This window comes from Cydia splendana, chromosome 9, assembly GCF_910591565.1.
Source record: "Cydia splendana chromosome 9, ilCydSple1.2, whole genome shotgun sequence".
NCBI classification, from domain to species: domain Eukaryota; kingdom Metazoa; phylum Arthropoda; class Insecta; order Lepidoptera; family Tortricidae; genus Cydia; species Cydia splendana.
Genome location: NC_085968.1, coordinates 14,452,708 through 14,477,227, shown reverse-complemented (window position 1 = coordinate 14,477,227; position 24,520 = coordinate 14,452,708). Strand labels below are relative to the sequence as shown.

The window sequence follows — 24,520 nt, the reverse complement described above, 5'->3', positions numbered from 1 at the left end:
AAAAGAGGTCGGGGACATCAAATTTACAAAAAGAAAGTGTTACATTTCACATGTAATATTTTTTTTTGCATATCATACGTTTAATTACATTCAAACACAATTATTATATTTTAGTCTCATGTAATTGTTGGATTTATCGATTTTGATCGCTCAGTACAAATTGCGGATCGGTCGAGCGACAAATCCGACTTCTCATCTCTCAGAATACAATAACATACTTCAACGAAAATGTGTTAGTGTGCGTGTTGTGACACTTGTCACTCGTCCGTACACAAAAAGAGATCGAGGTTTGTCTTTGACGTGTGTCATTTTCTATGTATTTGTGTCGTCATTACAGATTGGATTCTGTATGTAAGTGTGTGAGAAGTGCGACTGTGTGACCTTTCCCCCCGCGAAAAATGGCAGAAAGATTTGTAGGGTGAGATATCGCTTGGGCCCCTCCCTTCCGATGTGTCGGAAGCCGGTGTTGCTCGAAGAGCAAACCAAACCAATTTATATTGCCATTTTTTTTTTAATTTGCCAATTTTTTCTACTTTTCTACTAATGGAATAGGTACGTTACGCCAACTATAATTGCAAGTTACATTCCGAGATTCAGCCGAAAGTTTAGTAAAACAAAGAAAAAATATTTACACATTTATACATACATTTACACATTTATTGTAATAACAAGTAATCTTATGGTTTAGGTTTAACTTTCAATTGAATACTAATAACAACAGGTTTCTTAAAAAGATCTACTAAGTCATTCCTAGTCTGTGATTTGATTTGTTGAAGCCTGCCCCCACCAGCTCCGGATATAAGTCTAGCTATTCTGTCGGAAGGGCATTCTACAGCGACAGAACAGATAATTTTTTCTCCAAGGTCTTCATAATATTCTAGCTCAATTTTGAGGTTATAAGGCAGCTCCTGGGCCAGGAAATCTAGAAACTTGGCCCGCACTGCTTCCTGTATTAAAGATTCTGGTGTTTGGTCAGTCCACTCTTCTGGGGAGAAGTGCAGGGATGCAGGCTTGGCGTTGCTCATGAGATAATCCTGAAAAATTATGACAAGAGTTTCAATCTGTGAACTATGTAAAGACATAAACTATGGCATTATTGGAATTCCCATTGCAAAAGTAATCTGGTAATTAGAGCATGTAGTACATAAATAACAGGTATTAGTGTGTTTTCACTGTCAATGCCAGCCTATGAGGTTACCACATTCATCATCGAAGGACAGGGGCCCCTGGAGCCGACTACCATGTCATCCACCAGGTCAGTCCCAAATTATGGTCTATGCTAGTCCAAACCCTACATTTACTCAACAACCTCTCTAACCATCCTTTTTGTTTTCTTTGTGTACCTAACTTTTCATAGATGACTGTTTGTACCAGTTGTCTTATTTTTGTTATTAAAAAAAATGTTACTTAAAGAGTATTACAAAGTAACCTAAAATACAATACAACATTAAATGACTACTAATTTTCTAATATCAATATTACCTTTATGTCTTTCACTCCATCTCCGTTTAAAGCTGATACCAAGAAAATGTCAGAGAAGTGACTATAGCCCCTCTCTCTTTTCTTTTTTCTGCTATCAGTTTCAGGGTCTTGGACAGGGTTCCCAGCAATCATTCCATTGGTCAAATTCCTTATCACAGATAACAGCTGCCTTTTTGATTCCAATCTGTCTATCTGAGAATTACAAAAAAAAAAACTTTCATTATATTTTCTACAATTTAGAAGATTAGTGAATTAAACCCTAAAACTTCAGACAAATCACATCGATACCTTTGGGTACCTTTAAAAAATTATATACCAATAAAAAAAAATAAAAAAAATTATATACCATATAATGTATATATATGGTATATAATTAATTTTCGCCAAAATGTCCTTTACGCCAATTGAACCCAAAGGTATCGACATGCATTTCAAATTGACTACATTATAAGATTATAACTTAAGAGCAGAAAAAATACTTATTAAAATATTACACACTTATGAAGTAAGGGGCTTCATAAAACTTACTTCAAAGCTTCATACAACAAACACAAAAAATGCAAACTGCTGAAGACAAACAATTATAAAAGGGCATTAATTGACAGATGCTTTGAATTGTTAATTAAAATTTAAAGTAGGATTTAAAGTATGATTTACACATTTACACATTTACAGTAGTTCACATACAAACAAACAAACAAACAAAATTTACTTTATTCATGTAGGCCTAGCAACAAGCTCTTATGAATCGTAATTAATCTTAATCTAATTATCAGAGCAATTTATTGATGTTAATATTATTCCATAATAAAATTGGATTATTATACATATCAAATTTAACACTAAAAATTTCACAAAAGGATCGTCAAACATTAAAAAGATTGTATAAAAAAATACTAGTCTAGAATTTCTAGAATAAAATCTAAATGTCAAAAAAAAAAGCATAAGTGACAAAAGAAGTAGATAGTATTACATCGGAATATCCATTTCCTCATCAATAATCAAATATACCTAATAAATAAATAATCATTTCGAATAACAATTAATCCCACGTTGTAATATCATTCATGTAGTCTTGTGTGGTATAATAAGCTTTAGAAATAAGTTTACGCTTTACATAATTCTTAAATTTATTAATAGATAATTCAGTAATATGGTTTGGAAGTTTATTATAAAATCTTACACAATTACCCATGAATGATTTTTTAATTTTATGGAGCCGAGTGAAGGGCACTGCGAGCTTATGTTTATTTCTAGTATTAATATTATGAATTTCACAATTTTTCCTAAAATTTACAATATTTTTATGTACGTACAGAATATTCTCATAAATGTATTGACAGTGCACTGTCATTATGTCAATTTCCTTAAATTTATCTCTAAGTGAGTCTCTATGGTTCATTTTGTATATTGCTCGAATAGCCCTCTTCTGCAGAACAAAAATGGTATTTATCTCTGAAGCACCGCCCCACAGTAAAATACCATATGCCATGATGCTATGGAAGTAGCTAAAATATACTAATCGAGCTGTTTTCACATCAGTTAACTGACGGATTTTGCTCACTGCAAAAGCTGCATAGTTTAAGGAAAAGGATCCATCCTCTAAAATTTGTCATTTAGACATGTACAATATATTTAATTGGAGCCTTAATTACAATATGGAAGAAGGACATGTAGGAAGTTCAAATTCTAATGACAGATTTTTGTGGGTTGGATCCTTCACCCTAAATTATGCCATTATGTACTTACTTTATTTATAATTAGAAAACTAGGTATGTTCTGAGTGCTATGCAGCATGTTAACTACATCAGAGTGCAGATTGTCTTTGGTAAACTTGTTGGAGATGTCATGGACCACACCTATCACATCTGCACATCTAAGGCTTTTGTGACAAGCATTTATCATGGACTCTGGCAGCTTGTATCTGAAAAAAAATGAATAAAAGATTTAGTTTGTTTTATAATGGCATCAATGCATTAATATTTAAATGTTTATGGTATTTGATTTATTATGTTCCATGTACATTTCATCACATAATGCCATGGTTTATTTACATTTATAATTTTATACGAGCACTGAGCAAACTAGGAGTGGTCGCCATAGCCAAAAAATCAATTTAATACTATCCAAATTTTGGTGCAGTTTGAGTTTAATAGGGTCAGTTTAAGTGGAATAGGCTTTAGTTAAATGTATAAGTGAGAAGAAAGTATCATCTAAAATATATTTATTCAGAGACCATACCTTTATATCCGCAACGCAGGCTTCTTCAGATAAACACAAATTTACAATCAGCTACAGGCATCATCACAAAAAACTACAGCTATAAAATCCGCAACAGGCTTCGTCAACTCATTTACTCATCATCATCAGTATCATCTTCAAATTATCAGGTTGACCAGATTTTTTAAAATCTAACTTACTCAAGGGCCAACGGGTAACTTACGAGAGAGATTGAATTTTGTTTGTAAGAGATTTGATTGCTTTGATTGAATATTAAACTACACTTGAAAGTAGGAATAAATGTGTTTTAAATATTTACCTTTTCTGTTCCTTTTCTGTAGCAACCCCTGGTGTGTCAAGAAAAATTATTTGAGTGTCATTTTGAAAACACATTGCCCTTACTAACTTTGTGGTAGTGTGGACTTTATTTGAAGCAGCGCATATCTACAAAATGACAAAAGCTTATGAAATTAAATAAATGGTTTATCATTCAAAATGTTTTTGAGGTTATGTTACAAATTACAAAATATTCTATTCTAACCGACATACCTTCCTCTCGACAATGTTATTGATTAGAGTACTCTTCCCAGAATTAGGGGCACCAATTATAGCAACGTTTACAACTTTATTAATCGTTTTACTCGCGTGTTCGGGCTGAGACGAATAATACACTGCGCGAAAGACAATTGCTTTACTGTAAGTCATACGAAGAGCACTCAACATGATTGTCGACATATTGATAATTATATATCTTTACTTATTACATATCAAATAACACTTTAATGAAAATAACAAAATATGAACTTTTTTCACTCGGTTTGGATCAAGTTCGGATTTATTATTTTAATGACATTGACAGTTGACTGAGTTGACAGATTCTGTCTGGTCATAGATGGTAGAATCCTATAGACGTGCTATAAGTACGCGTGCGTCCGTGAGGGACAAAACATACGCAATGCGAAACTATGATGGGTCGAATGTATTTGTTGCCCACCATAATCCATACCAAATTTACGGTGGGGAATAAAAAAAATGTGAGTAGGGGTAGCAGCGAAAGCGCTATTATTGTTTGTCCTTGTCACAGTCTCGCATTTTTTTTTAGTCCCCACCATAAAATATGGATTATGGTGGGCAACAAATGAACTCGACCAAACATAGAATAGAGTCGCATTGCGTATGTTCTGTCCAGTTCTGTCCCTCGGACGCACGCGTATAATTCACATAATCTATAGGATCCTACCATCTATGGTCTGATGTCATATGATAAAAAACGTCTTTAGAATATAACTTTTTTGGCTTAAAGGTCTCGCATCCAGGCCATAATTGTTAAAAAAAAGGAAATATATAACTTTTTTGCAAGACCAAATTTTGGTTTCAGTTTTGGACGCGGAGTGGTTTTATTTAATTAATTAATTTTAATATTGATGCAGTTTAAAAACTGAGCTTATAAAGCCCTATTGGTTAAAAATAGTCCTAAAGTGGCGTTATCATAAAGAAGCTGTGTGATTTTAACTCACCGGCATGATTCTACTCAGGTAAAAATTACTCCAGCTGAAGCTGAAGTTACTACGTACTTAAATAAACTGATATATATTATAATTCGTCACAAGCTACACCTCGTTCATATTCATATAACTTATTCCAGAAATGTCAGAGATAAAGTATAAAAAAGAAATTTTGTCAGCGATAGACCATTTGCGTTCAAGAAAATCGAGACCAGACATCAACCGAATTTGCAAGTTTATGTTAAAGTGCTACAAAGTTGCCCCGAAATACACTAAAGCAGATCTTAAACGTTGCCTCAAGGAGAAGAGTATTTACAAAGTTGATTATAAAGATAATGAGAGCTACAGAAACGCTGCAAAGTGGCGAAGGAAATCAAGCCAAAACAACAGTAAGAAATTTACTTATATTTTTTCCTCATATTCACCATACATTGAAAACAATTTAAGATTTGACTATTAACATGTAGAGTACACTGAATTAATCATTTTGTATCAAATTTAACATATGTATCATCACATACTACAAGTTAATTGTGTTTACTTTTTTGTTATTATGTATGTATAACTTTGATTGATTCTAGAAATGTCAGCAGCAATAGCAACAAGTGAACGACGAATAATTACCTCGGCAATAGCCACTCTAATCTATCAAGATCAGAGCTACCTCGAGAACGGGATTGCATTTGATGAACTTGTACGGGAGGCTGCTTCCCAAGAATCTAAATACTCCAAGAAACAATTGGAGACAATTGTAAATAAAGAGTTGTCTTCGGGTAGTCTTGTGAAGCTACCAAATGGAAACTTGGCATTGGGTCCTGCTGATCATGATGGTGACAGTTCCGACAGCTTTAAGTTTGACTACAATGTTGAGTCAAATACTAAGGTCTGTAGTGATTTGTTATATTTTAATATTTATAGGAGAAAATATTTTGTAACCCTTAAAAAAGAAAATATTTTGTAAAAAAACGGTTAGTCTATCACACGCACGTGATACTGTCGCGGTGCACTCATGCTAAGCCTATGTGGCAAGACGCGAGTATGGATTTTCATTAGTGATGTACCGACTATTGATTTGGCCGACTAGCCGACTAATCGGCGCTCGAATGGCCGATTAGTCGGCCGACTAGTCGGCTAGTCGGCCAGATCATTAGTTTCGTATAAGTTCAGGTGAAAAACAATAGTTTTGCTCAAGGGTTGCGCTATTCATCATAATTTAGCTTGGCTAAAAGGTGTTCTCTACACGTTCAAAGACCTTCACAAGAATCCTCGTTCAATTTCTGTCTTTAGTTCTTTTATTTTGCGATCCTGAGCAGACCGTCAGTACAGCTTGTAGAAGGTATTTCCAAGGCTCTATTTCTCGTACGTTGTCGCCAGTTAAAAACCTATCCCCTGTGGTCAGCGTCTTTACGTGCAACGTGCCCTGACTAAGTCTCTAAATTTTTGCAATAACATTAATAGTTCCTCATGGCTCCACCATTAAAAAAAACACTGAATAATAGTAAAAAAACATTACTATCGAACTTGCACATGAACGCGAGAATCAGTTGAGATCGACCTGTAGAGGAAAACACCAGCCCACCAACATACGATAACGATTAACCCATTCAGGGCCAGCGACTCAGCGTATGGGTCATGCTCAAACAGTTCCGCAGGGCCAGTGACTCACATGTGAGTCTTGAATAAATTCTGATTTAAACTTAAACGAAACGTAATTTGATGTAATATCGTAAGTATCATATAAGCTAACAACCATTTCTATAAGGTATATTAGGTTAAACAATTATAAACACGTATTTTTTTATGAAAACAGGGTGTAGAATATTCAAATTTGGTTTACTATCAGTGCAATATAGTAAATATACTGAAATTCTAGATACATATGCGATGCAAGCAAACAGAAAAATCCATATTTAAAAAATACAAAATATATATATATTTCAGAAGTTATTGACATGGCTCAAGGTATGGGTCACCGTGGCCTGGCGCTACTTATAAAAACCACTAATGTTTCCGTAGCAGGCTAAAATAAACTTTATTGGCTGGTTTTAAAGCTTATTTCATGTTGAAGCTGTTTGATATTGTACCATTTTACAACCGATTACTGTTTGGATGATAGTAAGCCACATTTTGTAGGAACCAAACCGTAGTATAATAATATTTTGTTTTGTATGAGGGGTAAGGCAACTAGGATTTTCTCCCACTGTACTTTTATGTCATAATATTTGGTGATCGTTGTATTGTATCTTAGGCAATTACCTACTAACAATGATGTTAAGGTTCATTTTTTTTCGTTTCAATATAAAACAAGGCGGTTGAAACAGTCATCACTAACTAATATGTATTGTATCACAAATAGTTTGTGACAAATATTTACAAGTTCTTTAAAACATCGTGGTTTCTACGGCAGATTAGAAAGTAAGTACTATAATATATTTCAACTTCTCTATTGTTACTAATATAATGGCGTTTACCAAAACAAAGATAAATGACCGACCAGGTGTAAGCTTATCGGACACACTTGGACAATAAACAAGGAATGCATCCGAGCGGCGGCGGCGGTATTATCTTTCATGTGGTATTTGTCACAAGAGTTCAAGAAGTGATTCATCCCATCCCCCCTATTAGAGATGTATTTTGGAGTAACATGGGAAATATTATTTAGTCACGATTTATTCGTGGGCGACTTTATACTCCTCCTGTGCTGTTTAGTGATTTCGTATTTTGTGACCAAGGCTATGGATTACCGGAATTTGAACCCGCCTAACCAAACTGCAATAAGTAATTCGTTTTTTTTTGATAGGCACAGAAGGTGGTTAGTAAAAATGTTGCATAATGCTGTTCAACTGGCCGGCTTCATAAGCGGCGATTTATTTACCGTGCGCGCCAGGCTCGAGACCCATAAGCTGAGTCATACGTTTTAGCTAAAAACGGTTTGTATGGTGGCCCGGCGTATTGTGTACGCTCAGCGGTTCGTGGCCATGAATGGGTTAAACGGTCAATCATATGAACAAAAGTTTTCGTATGCACCCTGAATAGGTATTTTAGTAAAATAAACATAAAAAATATGGTAAATATTGACAGTTGATTTCTTTTTTTTTCTGTTTTCTTTCACTAATAAAGTGCCGACTAATCGGCTATTTTTGCCGCCTAGTCGCCGACTAATCGCCGACTACAAATGTGGCCGGATAGGTGGCCGGATAGTCGGCTTTCCCGACTAATCGGCGACTAGTCGGTACATCCCTAATTTTCATTCATTTCGCCTTTGATTTCGCCGCTCATGATATGCGATGATAAGAAACTCTTTTGTTGTAATTTTTTTTTTATGGCTATTTATGTGACGTATTTGTCACTTTCTGTCAAATTTGATAACATAATCGGGAATTTATTCATGTTTTCAGATGACTTCCTCAGCAAATTCTTCATGTCGATCTTCACCCCAACGTATGCGGGGACGGCCAAAAAAACGCGGCGGCGGCTCCTCCAGCAACGGGCCGAGCAATAGCATGACTAGAAATGCCGGCGTCCGAGTAGGCGAAAGACGAAAAATGGCCAAAAAAGTCTTTGACCCATCAGACAACAATGTTCCTAGCAAACGCAAAAGAGGAAGACCTGTAGGTTCCCTTAACAAGAGCACTATTAAAAAACGCCTTCTAATTACGGGGCAGGGAAGCAAGGACAAAGAAGGCACACCCCTCTCTGAAAGCCAAATGTCTTTAGACGGAAGTGGCGATGAACTGGAACAAGATGAACCAACATCCCATGAGACTTCTGGTGGGGTTTGTTCTGTATGCCATATTCAGAAATCTCGCGGATCCAATGATAGGCTTATTGAATGCCGAGACTGCAATAATAAGGCACACTTAAATTGCCTACATTCAGGATCAGGCATATTGAAACCTAGGCCAGATAATACCTGGCAGTGTCCACATTGCAAGACCTGCGTAGTTTGCTGTGAGACTAATGATGCTGTAAGTTTTGTAAAGATTATAATAATTGTAATAGTTTCAAGCAAAAGGCACCAGTTTTCATATTTCTGCAGGTTAAAGGACCAACCACAGTATGGCGAAAACGCAAGACGTTGCGTATACGCGATGGTGTGGTCGACCCTTTACACCAGCGGTCGGCAACAGGCAGCCCGCGGGCCGCGAACCTCTCACTTGCGGCCCGTGAGCATCCCTATTAGCTATTTTGTATGTAATATTGACAAATGACAATGTCTGATAGTCTTAAATATTAACAAAGTGCGGCCCGCGTTAACTACTATATGGGCTATGTGTCCCTTGGCTGCTTAAAGGTTGCCGACTGCTGCTTTACACCAATATGCCTTTAGAACACACTAAAAAGTTATGATTTTTTTCTTCGTTATTTAATTGATTGCAAAAATTTCAGGGGATATTAACAGTATGCAGCATATGTTCAGATGCATATCACGCGCTTTGCCACGCGCCACGAATCCCAGAGCGTCAGAAAGCGTGGGACCAATGGGAATGTAACAACTGCCTGGAATCTCGCCCCACTGTTGTCGGCTCCCCGGCTATCATTCCTAGCAGCCTAGAGTACAGTATTCAAGGATCGCCTCCCGTCGAACCGTTCCTGAAACCCCATGAGTTGGACAGATCTGAATCTAAACTTGCAGAGGAGGTGCCTATTGATCCCAGGATACCTGATATAACTAATTGGACAACAGATGATGTTTATGACTATTTTATGGAGAATTTTGCAGAAGCTGCTCCATTGCTAAAGGAGCAGGTAAACAACTTTCCTCAAAATACCATTTTTTATGACTAACTAACTTCTGTCCGCGAATTCGCCTGTGTGGAATGATTATATTGATAGAAACTATTTTATGTCCTTCCCTGAGCCTTAATCTATCTTCATACCTAATTTCATCTTAATTGGTAAGTGATTTAAGCGTGAAGAAACAGAATTAACAATCACAATAACTTAGTACCATAGCCCATTGTTAACTGTACCTTATGCCTTTTGTAATAAGGTCCATTGATGTACAGCTAGGTTAGGAGTGTTGCTGTTTGTACTAATCTTATGGCTATGCACTCTTTACACTCGACAGACGGCTTGCCCCTCCCTACTTAGCATATTGTATTTCAGAGCGGTTTTACATTGTCCGATCCGATATCGGATGTCGGAAGGAAGGAAAATGTAAGGAATATGTGTTTCTCTGTATTTATTTAAACATTTAATAAATCGTTAATACTAAACAAATTATAGACAACACAAAAAAGCCGGACTTAATGCCAATGGCGCTCTCCTGCAGGTGTTTTGTCATAGGCGCCTTCCGACATCCGATATCGGATGGGTTTTCACATTGTCCGATCCGGGATCGGACAATGTGAAAACGCTCTTAGTATACTAAAAATTCTGTAATAACAATAACTAATGTATATTTGACATATTTCAGGAATTCGATGGACATGCATTGAGCATGGCACGGCGAGCCGACATCGTGAGAGGCTTGGGACTGCCTCTCGGTCCAGCACTCAACTTGTACCGCATCGTAGTCAAGCTGCAGACGAGGAAGGACGACTGGACAATGTGTTGGGGTTAAGTCACTCAAATCCCCTTACCATCGTCACAGAATAAATAATAGTACTACCGTACAGAAAGGACACTTCCTGCAAAACCGAAGTTTGACAGCGATTCAGGGATGAATCATGCTGTCCCTTTCTAATGTATGGCACTATCCCTATCGGCTATTTAGGGTTGTCAAAATTCAAGTCATTTTCTTCTGTGGTCGTGCACGCAAAGGGACGTCAAGTTGTGCCAACCCTAATAATTGCTCAGAGCAATGCTAAGCCGAACGGAGCCGAGAATGCCCGAAGGCAGGAGTGTCCCCACTGCCATCGTCCACACGGTAATTTTGTAACCGTATTGCAAAGACTTAAGGGGCCATGCCATAAATTACTAAGGCGGACCTCTCGCTCATACTCGCTTCCTCTCGCTCGCGTTTAAGTGATTAGTATGTAGTTAAAGCGAGTATAAGCGAGAGGGCCCGCTTAGCGATTTATGCCCAATCAGTACGTTATGTTTAGCGGCCATATAGTTAATTTCTGTAGTACAGCTAAAATATTCAGTATCGACACGAATAAAGTGTAATAATATGTAAACACGATTTTATTACCCTTAAAATTAAGGTAGGTAGGTAGTATAAGGCATATTTTTGGCCGTGTCGATATTGAATACCTTGACTGTACCTCGAAGTTTGAACTTATTTTCATTTAAATTGCTCGATTTTATTATAAGCGTTGGGATGAAGATTACACTTTGAGCGTAGCCGTTTTTGCTAAGTCCTGCTCAGATTAGATTATCAAGGTAGAATACTAAACAGAGACTGGATTATTTGCCATTCTGGTAATGGCAACTCAAAAATAATAGATAACCACTTTGACCAAATAAGTTGGCTATTGTAGTGTAGCGTTTTCGTAGTTGTGTTAAGAGAAATATAGTCAGTACTTAGTCGTAAGCTCCAACTAATGTGTGATGCTAAGTAAAATAATGTATATATTGTATTTCATGGTTTTAGAGTTAGACCAAGAAAAGTCTGCAACGATTTTGATAGCCCACGCAGTGCAAGTGTTATTTTAAACGTCACACTTCTATGAAATTATGACATAATAAATATCATTTGCACTGCGTGGGCTATCAAAATCGCTGCAGACATTTCTTGGTCTAACTCTACTATACGAGGGCTGATCCGAAAGTTGTTAGCTGCTCCGGCTCTACTCATGAGATTGCAATATGATTAATACTATTGTGAGGGATATTTCAGTATGTAAAGAGGTGACGTCAATTCGTTTTTAGAAAACGCATAGTTTTTTTTTCTTCGACGTGCCGAAGCCTAACCATCAGCCAGGATGATTAGTAATTGAGACTCCATTATGTGGTATCGGTATCCGCCTTTTTATAAACAATTTTAGTTTTATAACATATCACTTTTTTAGGTGCTGCTAATTGCGAATCTCGATCGTCTTTTACGTATAAATAATTTTATTGAGTAAACCTAATTATGACTTAATAGGAGTCAATAATGAGTAATTTCATCAAAAGTAGTAATTTCAGATACTTATCCAAAAATGTGCTTCATCATATAAAATTATTTATCCATTATAAGCATCGAAAATAGCAGAAGGAACCGAATAATTAGACCCGGGTAAACATAAGTTGATTCTTAAAGATTTCAATACAAAATTCATCTAAGTAATTGTAAAAAAAATAGTTTTTTTCTTAGTAATTTATAACTCCATAAACAGCTTTCAGTAAAAAATATATTATATAAAAAATAAACATAAGTAAAAAAATGGCCATAATTAGCATTGAAATATCCCTCACAATGGTATAAATCATATTGCAATCGCACGAGTAGAGCCGAAGCAGCTAACAACTTTCGGATCAGCCGGCCTAGCCAAGGTTACAATCGCTATCGCTTCGACAACGAAAAGCTTTATGTCCATCTATCACTCTTCCATATTAGTGCGTCAGTGACAGTTGCGTTTCGATCGCTACGGAGCGTAAGCGATATTGGCATCTTGGCTACGCGGCCAGGCCCTAGTACAGGCCAAACCACACCACATGCGTAAAGGTGTTACCACGCCAATCGATCGATAGTTTCTCGATCGATCGATTGGTTTGGTCCTAATGCACCACGGCTCCGGCTCACAGTATAGAGTCGGACCAAGCGTACATTTGCAATGACTAAGTGTGGCGATGTCATCAATGTCATCATTAATGACTAATTTCTATGAACATGATACTTACGTTTATAATGACACTTCCCCACTTCACTGATGCAAAGTTGGCTAAGAAGGACATTCATTTTTTGCGGGTTAGTCTGTGCAATAATACATGAAACAGGCACAGTTATGCCGAAACAACTTTCCTTAATTGTAGGTATTTGCAGTTGTAACACGAACTTCAATATTCTGGTTTTTCTGTACATAGTAATAAAGGCTAAGTTTGTTATAGGTACGGTCAAGGTCAATTTATACCTTGTCACAGTGACACTGACAATAGTATAAATGAGGTCCCTAGCGTCTTTTATATTGATTGTCTCTGTGACAAGGTACGAAATGGTACGGGAACAAGGGGAAAATTAATTCTTTGACTGTACAATTGTACATGGTAATTAATTGATACCTGTCTGTCGAGTAATTTATTATACTACCCATGAAGTAAAATAATTAAATAGGTACATCTTGTATCAAACATTGTAAAGTGATTTTGTACTTTTTTGTCAATATTGCAATAAAATGTTACAAATGATAAAGGCTATTTATTTTTAGAGGTTTTTTTTGCAAATATGATTAGCATTATCAACTCAAAGGTAAGAAAAATATACCTACTGCTTAACATACAGATTAGTTAACAGTAGGCTCGATCGATTCTGTTTTATTTATCAGTCATTGATAATTAGTATAATTACTCAAATATGAACTATAAAACTCGCCTTCACAGTTATACGTTTATTTCAGTTATAGTAGTACTTAATAGACGACAACCTCCTGTTTCATAGGCACTATCGACTATAGTCTGTATCTTTAGGTATTTAAATAAACGTAAACAAACAATTTGTACATTTTCGGGTAGTTATAACATTTATTGGTTAACCAACCAAATACTAAACCGCCTGTATCTGTCACTGAACGACCTGACTAACCAGTGGAGAGACACTCCCTGACTTCGGTCGAACTCGGCTCAGCATTGCTCCGAGCAATTATTAGGGTTGGCATCACTTGACTTCCTTGTGCGTGCACGACCACAGATAAGATAATCACTTGAATTTTGACAACCCTAAATAGCCGAAAGGGATAGTGATATATATTAGAAAGGGATAGCATAATTCGACCCTGAATCGCTGTCAAACTTCGGGTTTGTAGGAAGTGTCCTTTCTGTATGGTAGTACTATTATTTCTTCTGTGCTTTAACCTACATTATTTGATCATGTAATCTTTTCATCTACCCTCAACTGGCTTAAGGAGCCACTTGAGGGTAGATTTGTTTACTTTTATATAAATACCTAAAGATACAGAGTATAGCTAGGCTTGTGGATGGGGTGGGGGAAGGTTACCCAAACTGCCCAGGACTGGAGTCAGTTTAAGAATGTCAAGCTCAAAAGTCAACAAAGAAAGTATATTTCACAAGCAAACGAATTTTACTACTTTTTACATATTTTCTATCACTATGTACATAATATTTACACTACATTTTATACTTCACAGAACTGGTTGTACCATCGCATACACTGTTAACTGTACATTGGTGGCCCTTATGCCTTTTGTAATAAGGTCCACCGATGTACCGTTAGGAGTGTTGCTGTATACCGAAGGTAAATACATCAATGTTGATCAAAATGTTTTATATAAGATAAAAATACGTTAAATAACATTGTTGCGCCATTTATGTAAAATACCCTGTATTTTGTTGGTAAGAAAAAAAAGTTCACGAACTGTACTGGTGGCCAAAATAAGCAGTCACCCTGAAACAAAATTGTTATGATAAATAATAACATTCTTTCACTAGTGTCCTGACAACACACCTCCTACTGTAATAACCATATGTGGATGTTTTGTGTGCAAGAATGCTTTATACTAGCCAAAGAACAGATAATCACTTGAAAATCAGCCGGCGTATTATGGATGGCTTTATCCACATGATAAAATAACTGTCACTTTTTAACACCGTGGGATAGAAAGTGACAGACACCGTTTTATCATGCTGTCACATAGACAAGAACAACCATCATATCCATACAGGAACCATTTAAATATTTCTAAGCACATTTGGACCTTACTGCATATTTTTGATTAATAGTTGGAAACGATTTTACAACAAGGAAAGTTATAAATACACAAAATTTGACTGACAATACTTAACCCTTTGCCTGTTGAGTTTAATGTTTTTGCATACATTCTACAGTTATATTTTTGTTTTTTTTTATGACCAAGTTCTGAATCATAAAATGTTAGATGTAATTAATTGATTTTGGTAAGTGCAATATGATAATTGTTATATGTCATAACATAAGTACAAAGTAGTTACACAAAACAAATTAAAATATTAAAAATAAAACACTCACTATGTATGTGTACTTGAACTTGTATGCAATCTCGTCCTTTGTTTGTTGAGTGCTTTTTTTTTCTAGCATGCCCATTCCGACAAAGAAAAATAAAATAGTTGCAGGTGATGCAAACAGTTGATCACAAGCTATTTTTTTAAAAACTGTCTTAATGTCCGCACTAGGTAGTACCTTGTCTAAATAAACATAATAGTAGTGGTGGAATGGACCCATAAGCATTCCTATACTTAACATTCTTGCTGAAACAAAAAATAATGTACTATATTATCAAAAAAATCAAATGAAAATACATTTATTTCAGATAACCAGAGATCCATACATGTTAAGATAAAATACCACAATAATAATAATTCAAATAAACAAAAACCTTAAAAATTCAAATTATTAAAATTAAAATGAATAAATGAAAACTGACACATTAAAACAAAATAAAAATTATATTTTATCTCATAATATATCATATAGGTCTTATATAACTACAATATTTTGGTAAACTTTCTGTGATTAAATACCTGATCTTGTCCAATCATATCGTTTTTTAAGTTGTTTAGACCGATATTCAAACTCTTGCTGTGCCAAGTCTCCCAAAAACATAAATAATCCTGATGTAAAGCTGTTGGTCAGTAGCAAGTTCTTTTGATTGAAAAGGACTGCTATACCGCGATTGAATGCTGAATGAAAGGACCTATGTTGACTCCTGATAGGGCTCGTGGCTTGTAGGAGCCTCATGCCACACGCAGCATGCATTATACTTATATTAAGAATGTTCATCAGCCACACATGCCTTCTACCGATCCATTACGCAAATTGCCATAAATCCCATAAGCTTCTGTAAACGTTGAAATATCCTTGAAAAATGATGAAATCGAATTATGATACAAAGTTAAATTAAAGATAGACAATTAACTACTAACATCCGATACTTAAAGTGACAATATAAAACACATGATAATGAGTAAAAATATCCTCTCACTCTCCACAAAAATGAAATAATGCACCTAAATGTACATTTTTTTGCTGAAAAACAGACATTCTGAAATTTGTCAACTGAACTGAACTGTCAAATATGACAACTTAATAGGCGTTTACATTCGCGGCTCGAGGATCGGCTCGCGGCTCATCTCGTGGCCCGCCTCGAGCGCGTAAGTATGTCGAGCTAATGATTACACATTTTAAACACTAACTGCTAGATATAAGGTTTGTAATCGAATGACAAGCCGAACGCGAATGTAAACACAAGCGCGCGTCCCGCGCCAGTAGGGCTACCGCCAATACCGAAAATCGTCAATTGCGGGCATTTTTCTCTGTCACTCAAATTACGCCTTCATTGGAGTAAAAGAGTAAGATCCCGGCAATTTGCGAATTTCGGTTTTCGCGGTAGCCCCTCAGGACTCGTGCCCAAAAAACCGCTCCTCCATGGCTCCTCCACGCGAGCCGAGCCGTGATAGTCGGTTTAGACTCTCGCGCGAGCTAAGAGACGAGCCGCGAGCCGCGCCACGAGACGCGAGTGTGAACGGTAGGCTCGTGACTTGTCTCGCGGCTCGGCTCGCGTGGAGGAGCGGTTTTTTCTCGGAGTAATTAACAATGGAGCCGCCATTAACAGGCGTTCCCCTCTGTCGAAAATAGGCGGCCAATGGTCAACCACATGTCAACTATATGTATGGACTGACGTTTATCTGACATGACGTACCTATACATTTGATGTGCCCCTCCCCCGCAAAAAACGGCAGACTATTTTGTACCGAAAATTTTAGACATGGCGTCTCCGTTGGTTATATCCTCTAAGGGTTTTTTGGGCACGAGTCAAAGGGGCTCGCGCTTAGAGGATATAACCAACGGAGACGCCATGTCTAAAATTTTCGGTACAAAATAGTCTGCCGTTTTTTGCGGGGGAGGGGCACATCAAATGTATAGGTACGTCATGTCAGATAAACGTCAGTCCATACATATGGTTGACATGTGGTTGACCATTGGCCGCCTATTTTCGACAGAGGGGAACGCCTGTTAATGGCGGCTCCATTGTTAATTACTCCGAGGGCTCGCGCGGGACGCGCGCTTGCGTTCACACTCGCGTTCGACTTGTCATTCGATTATAAACCTTATGCCGTGCCGTTAGTGTTTAAAATATATTAGCTCGACGAGCTTACGAGCCATGAGACGAGCCTCGAGCCGAGCCACGCGGCGAGAGTGTAATCATTAGCTCGACGGGCTCATGCGCTCAAGGCCACTCGAGGCGAGCCACGAGACGCGCCGCGAGACGAGCCGCGAGCCGAGAGTCTAAACCGGCTATGAGACGAGCCACGACCCCCGCTACACTCGCGTCCCGTGGCTCGGCTCGCGGCTCGGCTCGTGGCTCACACGAGAATGTAAAAGTGGTAACAGACTATCGCACCGGACCGCGACCTTGGAGCGGTTCTAGGAATTGCTTTACTGGCGTGGGCTTCCACACTATCGCACCGGACCGTCAAAACGGTGCGATCCTAGCTTAAAGCCCCTGCTACACGGCAGCCGACAAGCCCCCAAACCGCGTGGCCTTGGTCTGTCCCGGACCGTGTAGACAGTTGTTACCAACAAAATTTCGTTTGACCTCCGGACGCCCTTGGCATGCGAGCGCGCGCCAGCGACCGCGGTCTGAGCGGTCGGTCCGGAACCGTGTAGCCGCCCGACGCCGACCGCACTAGGCCATTTCGCTTGAAGGACGCGCCGTGTGCGCTCGTGTGGTTAATAGCCATGCCATGGGTACTCAGTAGCATTTCTAATAATTCATCAAATACTTTCCTCTTCATTCTCAGAAAGTTATGTATGTCCCCGTAGCGTAGAGTCCAGCGAATTCATTAAGTTGAAATGACTCAACAAATGCCGTTTTTTGAGCCAGCGTTTCATTCATATACCCTTTTCTTTTTTTACAAACTTTTTATTAACTTGCAATATACTCGTACCTAATGTAAGTATGTAAATATGTTTTTATGGGTCAAATCTTGCAAGTTAAATTAGACCCACTTTCTAGTTTCCGATGGAGCTGAAAATTTGCATACGTATATAAGTCGGGTGACAATGCATTATTATGGTACCATAGAGCTGATCTGATGATGGAAACAGGAGGTGGCCATAGGAACCCTGTGATAGAACAACGCGACCTAATTGTGTTTGGGGTTTTTAGAATTGTCTCGACGAGTATTAGATGCCTCTGGAAAGAAAAGTACAGTCAGCGATAAAAGCTTGTACCAAATATTCTTTTTTTGCCAAAAACTTATTTTTTTGTCATTGCACTAGTATATATGAGTAGGTAGGTTATGAAATTTGGCGCCCCGGCCAATAAGTTTTGCCGCCCCAGAAGTGAAGGAAGAAAAACAAAATGCAATCCGCCAGGGGTGGCATACGCCGCCCTTAGGGCCATTCGCCACTGAGTAGGTACTAATGCCACGCCAACTTTCTGAAAGGTTAGGGGCCATTTTGTGCGCTTGCAATACGTGTTGTCTGTCCGCGAGTTCTGAACACACTGTGGTTTGCCACCGTCTAGCCAGACAACTCAGACGGACCCACACACCAAGGACAGACCTAGGTCAGACGGTTAGTAGGCTTGTCGGCTGCCGTGTAGCAGGGGCTTAAAGGATAGGTCATGAATCTAGGATATACCTGGATCTGGCATTTAACTGATTAATTAATATTAGTGACATATTATTTTGATACTTAATTGATAATTGAATTTGTTTCTGTTTTTGTACCGTTGACATGTAATTTTATAGTGTAAGGCCCCATTCGCACGACAGCTTAAAAAGCGTTGCGTTAAAACCCGACGTTGGCGCTTTTTTACCGTTTCCAATATTTGTGTTCATATGAACGCTTAAAAATCACTTGTGAGTCGTACTGCCACGTACGCATCTCAGCAAAGCCATACTTTATTTGCTATTACGACGTATTATTTGAATATAGCTTGAATATTTCAGGAATTTGTAAGCATAAGTTGACATTTTTAAGGTGAAACTAATAATAATCTTGACGATTGACACCAAAAATTTACACTTGACAGCCAACTGACAGCAGCGCCGGCGCTTTTTCAACGCTTGTGAGAACAGATACACGGATTTCCGTATGGTCTATTCAATTTGACGCCAACGCTCAACGCCGAAAATCGAACAGTGCTCGATAAAAAAGCGCCGCGCTTAAAAGCGTTAACAGACTATCGCACCGCACCGCGACCTTGGAGCGGTTCTAGGAATAGCTCGTACTGGCGTGGGCTTCCACACCATAGCACCGAACCGTCAAAACGGTGCGATCCTAGCTTACAGACTGCCGCACACGTGCGCCAGTGTTGCCAAGTGTCCCATGTTTCCGTGTTTTTCAATGAATTTTTGCAATGGAATCCTTTAAGATTGAATTTCAATTAATGTGGTTCCGCTTTTTTAGAGGTAGATGAAGGGCGTGAGGTAATATAATGCACCTTTTTCCATGAAAATCTTAAAATATGTGTGTCTTTTTAAAGCACTGCTTCCGCATTTTTGTTATTTCATCGGCTGGCTACATTGCCGCCCACTGTCATAATTTGAAAATGACAGCTGTCAATCGGTGCGATGGAGCTTACACACTAGGGAAATTGGTACGGAGCGCACCAGTATTATTATTCCACTGTCATAATTTGAAAATGACAGCTGTCAAACGGTGCGATGCAGCTTACACACTAGGGAAATTGGTGCGGAGCGCACCAGTATTATTATTACCTGTCAGTTGGTGCGACGTGCATGCCCACCGCACCGCTATTAATAATAATTATGTGCGATGGAAGCTTACACACTATCGATAAATGCTCCGCACCGCACCAAGGTCGCGGTGCGGTGCGATAGTCTGTTAACGCTTTAAAAACCGCCTTCGTGTGAATACATACATGGTTATCCATTTGTGTCATTCAAACGCTTTTTTAACGCGCGTTGAAAAAGCTGCCGTGCGCACGGGGCCTAAGTGTAACATAGCATGTATAATATTAAACATTACTTATAAGCGCCTTGGTTCATCAGACTGTAAGCTTATTCGTGAATAAATAAAACGTTATGAGTGGTGGGGGTAACTGACAGAAGGGATAGTCTTATGTATCTTTCAGTAGGAGTAGCAGAGAAAGCGGTATTATTGCTTGTCCTTGTCACAGTCTCACTTTTTGTTTGTTCCCCAACTTTTTATTAGTATGGAGAATGGTGGGCAACAAATGAATTCGACCAATCACAGTGTCGCATTTGCGTATGTTTTGTCCCTCACGGAGGCACGCGTATACCACTTCTATACGATCCTACCTTCTATGGGATAGGTACATTCAGAAACAAAATATATGGTAGACAAAAAAAAAAGTCTGGCTACTGAAATATTACACAAACGTTTGGCGGGAAATTCAAAAAATCTTGGGCTGGTCACACTTTATGTAGTAGGAATTATAGTTTTGATACTAGAAAATATATTTGATTTTCTGTGCACACGTAAGGTACCTAAGGATATAAGTTAAATATACGTTGACGTGCACTCAAAGTCAGCTCACATAATTTCTACCACTATGTAAAGTACAGTCAACGATGAACACATATGTTAACACTTTCTCACCATATACCATTGTAAAAACGTGAAAAATGAAATGTAGTGTAAATAAGACCTAGCTCGATAATACCGTAATTTAGTAATATTAGTCCATCATTAAAAAAAATTAGGGATGTACCGACTAGTCGGGAAAGCCGACTATCCGGCCACATTTGTAGTCGGCGATTAGTCGGCGACTAGTCGGCAAAAATGGCCGATTAGTCGGCACTTTATTAGTGAAAGAAAAACAGAAAAAAAAGAAATCAACTGTCAATATTTACCATACACTTTACTAAAATACCTATTCAGGGTGCATACGAAAACTTTTGTTCATATAATTGACCGTTTAATCGTTATCGTATGTTGGTGGGCTGGTGTTTTCCTCTACAGGTCGATCTCAACTAATTCTCGCGTTCATGTGCAAGTTCGATAGTAATGTTTTTTTATTATTATTCAGTTTTTTTAATGGTGGAGCCATGAGGAACTATTAATGTTATTGCAAAAATTTAGAGACTTAGTCAGGGCACGTTGCACGTAAAGACGCTGACCACAGGGATAGGTTCTTAACTGGCGACAACGTACGAGAAATAGAGCCTTGGAAATACCTTCTACAAGTTGACGGTCTGCACAGGATCACAAAATAAAAGAACTAAAGACAGAAATTGAACGAGGATTCTTGTGAAGGTCTTTGAACGTGTAGAGAACACCTTTTAGCCAAGCTAAATTATGATGAATAGCGCAACCCTTGAGCAAAACTATTGTTTTTTACCTGAACTTATACGAAACTAATGATCTGGCCGACTAGCCGACTAGTCGGCCGACTAATCGGCCATTCGAGCGCCGATTAGTCGGCTAGTCGGCTAGTCGGCCAAATCAATAGTCGGTACATCACTAAAAAAAATACGTAAGTACTATGCCAAATATGCTAAATGCTAAGTATCAAAATATTTATAGAGCACCAACTTCCTAGTTTGTTTACATTTGTTTAGGAGTTGTAAACATTGCAGTTCTTCGTTATACAACGCTACACGTCGACTTCGCACATTGTCGTAATTAATTACGAGCTTAAATAATACTTTGCGAACCTCACTCAGTATAGACATTATTAATATTATTTAAAATAAACCCCTTATAAACCGAAAACAATTTGAATGAATGACATAAATTGACAACTGACTTTTAGCTTTTTTTTAAATCATAGACAATTGGTGATACAACAACGAAATATCTGTCAACAATTTTTGGCTAGCCAGACTTCCTACTAGTATTATGGCCTAAAAAGGGATGGATATAGTTTTTTTTCTCTTCTGTATAACGCTTCACACAACCTTAGGTACTTAATTTAGTTGTTCTAAAAACTGTTATTAATAGGCGTAGATGCTGGACCACGAACTCGGAGTAATTAACAATGGAGCCGCCATTAACAGGCGTTCCCCTCTGTCGAAAATAGGCGGCCAATGGTCAACCACATGTCAACCATATGTATGGACTGACGTTTATCTGACATGACGTACCTATACATTTGATGTGCCCCTCCCCCGCAAAAAACGGCAGACTATTTTGTACCGAAAATTTTAGACATGGCGTCTCCGTTGGTTATATCCTCTAAGACCACGAACATGGTCGATCCTCAGGAAGGTGGTCCGCCGTAACGTCTGTCAAGAATACAGGTATGAGTGAGAGAGATAGAGAGACAGATATGCTGACAGAATCAGAGGGTCTACCGCGAACCGCGTTCGACGTGTCGCCCCTCTGTCACACTTACGTATGAAAGTGCTACAAAGAGGCAACACGTCGAAAGCGGCTCGGGGTAGGCTCTCAGGACACCCCTACTGTCCTGAGAGCTTTTTACAGTCTTTGCCGCGTTAGGTCCCAGGCCTTTCATAGTATAGCAAGCTATGGCTATTGGTGTATCAGAAGGTTTGTAGTAGTAGAAGTGAAACACTTGTTGGTATGTACAAGAATGATAATTCATTGTCTGCTTCTTTCATACCTCCCGGAGGGAGGTATGAGATGCCTTCCCATCCCTTTTGGGGATTTTTGGCGGTTTCGAATCGCCGCCCGTAACTACGGGCGGGTCTATTTAGTGCCCTTTTTCTAAGGGCGGGGGCTTCATGGCCATAGCTGGCCATGCGAGTGGCCTGTCATGGCGTTTATGTCCCTCGGTGGCCTGTCAGTGGCTTAGTGGACTGCGGGATCCTCAACCACTGTCCGGCGTTTCTTCTTCATGCGCCAGGGCTCTGGGGAGCTGGCGCAGTCTGCGGCGGTTATCCGGCGGGCGTGTGTGCAGCGGCGCGATGCCCTGAAGGTGATGGTGTCTTGAATGGTCGGCGCGCTCGAACATGTTTGTTGAGAGGTGGCTCACGAAGGCGTCCAGGCTCTGCCATTTCAGGCCTCGTTGGATGTCTACGTTTCGCACGTAGCGGGGGGCATTTACTATGGTGCGCAGGGCCGCATTCTCCTGCGCACGCAGTCTCTTCTTGTTTGTTTCAGCCACCAGGGCGTACCATGCTGGAGCTGCGTACGTCAGGCGGGACCGTATGTAGGTTTTGTAGACCCCCAGCTTCGTGCGACGGGGGAGGCTGCTGCAGAGCACTGGACGGAGCAGGGTTCGAGCGCATTTCGCGCGCCGGACCACTTCGTCCACGTGAGGCTTCATGGTGAGTCGCCGGTCAAGTGTTACGCCCAGGTACTTGACCTGGGGTAGCCACAGCCACGCGATCTGTTCGCCGTGCAGGCGAAGCGGCGGAGGGAGCTGGTTGATGTAGCCGGAGATCAGCGCCTGCGTCTTGCCGACGTTTACTGACAACCTCCATCTGGAGAGCCAGTCGGGGAGTGCGTCAAGGGACCTCTGGAGTTTCTTGGCAGCGTGCTTGAGGTTGATGGACGCGGCGAAGAGTGCCGCGTCGTCCGCGTAGAGGCCCAGCTTGACGTCTCCGACGACTGGGAGGTCGTCAGTGTAGAGAGCGTAGCAGGCAGGCGAGAGGACACTGCCCTGGGGGACGCCCGCGTGGATCGGGTGTTCCTCTGAGACGGCGTTCTCCACTGCAACTCTGAAGCGGCGGTCAGTCAGGAAGGAGGCCACCACCCTGACTATTCGCCTGGGTGCTTCGGTCTTCGACAGCTTGTAGATAAGTCCCTCGTGCCACACTCTGTCGAAGGCCTTCTCCATGTCGAGGCAAACGGTTGCTGTGTACTCCTTCTTGTTCATGGCCGCCGTCATGAAGTGGAGTACTCTGGTGAGCTGCAGGGTCGTTGAATGGCCGTCTCGGAAGCCGAACTGCTCCGGCCGTGGCTCGATGTAGGGCTGGAGCCTGCCCAGTAGGAGCCGCTCGAACACCTTGGAGAGGGTGCTGAGCAGTGTTATCGGACGGTAGCTCTCCGGTCTTCCTCTGTCCTTTCCAGGTTTTGGCAGCATTATCACCCGACCAAGTTTCCACGTTGTCGGGTAGTGCCCCGAGCGCATAATCCCATTGAACAAGCGGGTCACCGCCACGACGGAGCGCAGTGGCAGGTGACTTAGTGCCGTGTTCGGGATCTGGTCGGGGCCCGGGGCTTTCCTGGGTTTGCAGCGACGGAGAGTTCGCTGCACTTGGCCGGGCGTGAAGAAGACCGGGTCGTCCTCAGGTCCCAGTGGTTGCTCGAAGAACCTCTCCAGGTATTCTGT

General features: G+C 39.8%; 3 protein-coding genes across 3 annotated transcripts; 1 reads left to right on the top strand and 2 right to left on the bottom strand.

The window, feature by feature from the left end:
* Nucleotides 1-646: 646 nt before the first annotated feature.
* On the bottom strand, nucleotides 647-4,544 carry LOC134793615 (GTPase Era, mitochondrial). The gene is made up of 5 exons (XM_063765239.1): nucleotides 4,252-4,544; nucleotides 4,022-4,146; nucleotides 3,232-3,406; nucleotides 1,483-1,674; nucleotides 647-1,034 (listed from the first exon to the last, which is right to left on the bottom strand). The coding sequence occupies exons 1-5, from the start codon at nucleotides 4,435-4,437 to the stop codon at nucleotides 678-680; spliced, it is 1,035 nt and encodes a 344-aa protein (XP_063621309.1). The 5' UTR covers nucleotides 4,438-4,544; the 3' UTR covers nucleotides 647-677.
* Nucleotides 4,545-5,067: 523 nt separating this feature from the next.
* On the top strand, nucleotides 5,068-11,238 carry LOC134793614 (histone-lysine N-methyltransferase 2D). Its single transcript, XM_063765238.1, has 6 exons — nucleotides 5,068-5,237; nucleotides 5,348-5,596; nucleotides 5,789-6,090; nucleotides 8,606-9,175; nucleotides 9,597-9,956; nucleotides 10,627-11,238. The coding sequence occupies exons 2-6, from the start codon at nucleotides 5,350-5,352 to the stop codon at nucleotides 10,771-10,773; spliced, it is 1,626 nt and encodes a 541-aa protein (XP_063621308.1). The 5' UTR covers nucleotides 5,068-5,237; nucleotides 5,348-5,349; the 3' UTR covers nucleotides 10,774-11,238.
* A 3,099-nt stretch (nucleotides 11,239-14,337) lies between these two features.
* LOC134793613 (mpv17-like protein 2) lies at nucleotides 14,338-16,350 on the bottom strand. Its single transcript, XM_063765237.1, has 4 exons — nucleotides 16,212-16,350; nucleotides 15,810-16,126; nucleotides 15,298-15,536; nucleotides 14,338-14,697 (listed from the first exon to the last, which is right to left on the bottom strand). The coding sequence occupies exons 2-4, from the start codon at nucleotides 16,066-16,068 to the stop codon at nucleotides 14,557-14,559; spliced, it is 639 nt and encodes a 212-aa protein (XP_063621307.1). The 5' UTR covers nucleotides 16,069-16,126; nucleotides 16,212-16,350; the 3' UTR covers nucleotides 14,338-14,556.
* Between the last annotated feature and the right edge of the window lie 8,170 nt (nucleotides 16,351-24,520).

Bases quoted from the DNA above. Each gene is read 5' to 3' on its own strand.
- LOC134793615 (XM_063765239.1), bottom strand. From the start codon at position 4,437: ATGTCGACAATCATGTTGAGTGCTCTTCGTATGACTTACAGTAAAGCA. The intron at 4,147-4,251 runs GTATGTCGGTTA...GTCATTTTGTAG, and splicing joins ATAACATTGTCGAGAGGAAG to ATATGCGCTGCTTCAAATAA. The intron at 1,035-1,482 runs GTAATATTGATA...ATAATTTTTCAG, and splicing joins ATGGAGTGAAAGACATAAAG to GATTATCTCATGAGCAACGC.
- LOC134793614 (XM_063765238.1), top strand. From the start codon at position 5,350: ATGTCAGAGATAAAGTATAAAAAAGAAATTTTGTCAGCGATAGACCAT. The intron at 5,597-5,788 runs GTAAGAAATTTA...GATTGATTCTAG, and splicing joins GAAATCAAGCCAAAACAACA to AAATGTCAGCAGCAATAGCA. The intron at 9,957-10,626 runs GTAAACAACTTT...GACATATTTCAG, and splicing joins CTCCATTGCTAAAGGAGCAG to GAATTCGATGGACATGCATT.
- LOC134793613 (XM_063765237.1), bottom strand. From the start codon at position 16,068: ATGAACATTCTTAATATAAGTATAATGCATGCTGCGTGTGGCATGAGG. The intron at 15,537-15,809 runs GTATTTAATCAC...TTTTTGTTTCAG, and splicing joins ATATGATTGGACAAGATCAG to CAAGAATGTTAAGTATAGGA. The intron at 14,698-15,297 runs GTGAGTGTTTTA...ATTTTGTTTCAG, and splicing joins AGTTCAAGTACACATACATA to GGTGACTGCTTATTTTGGCC.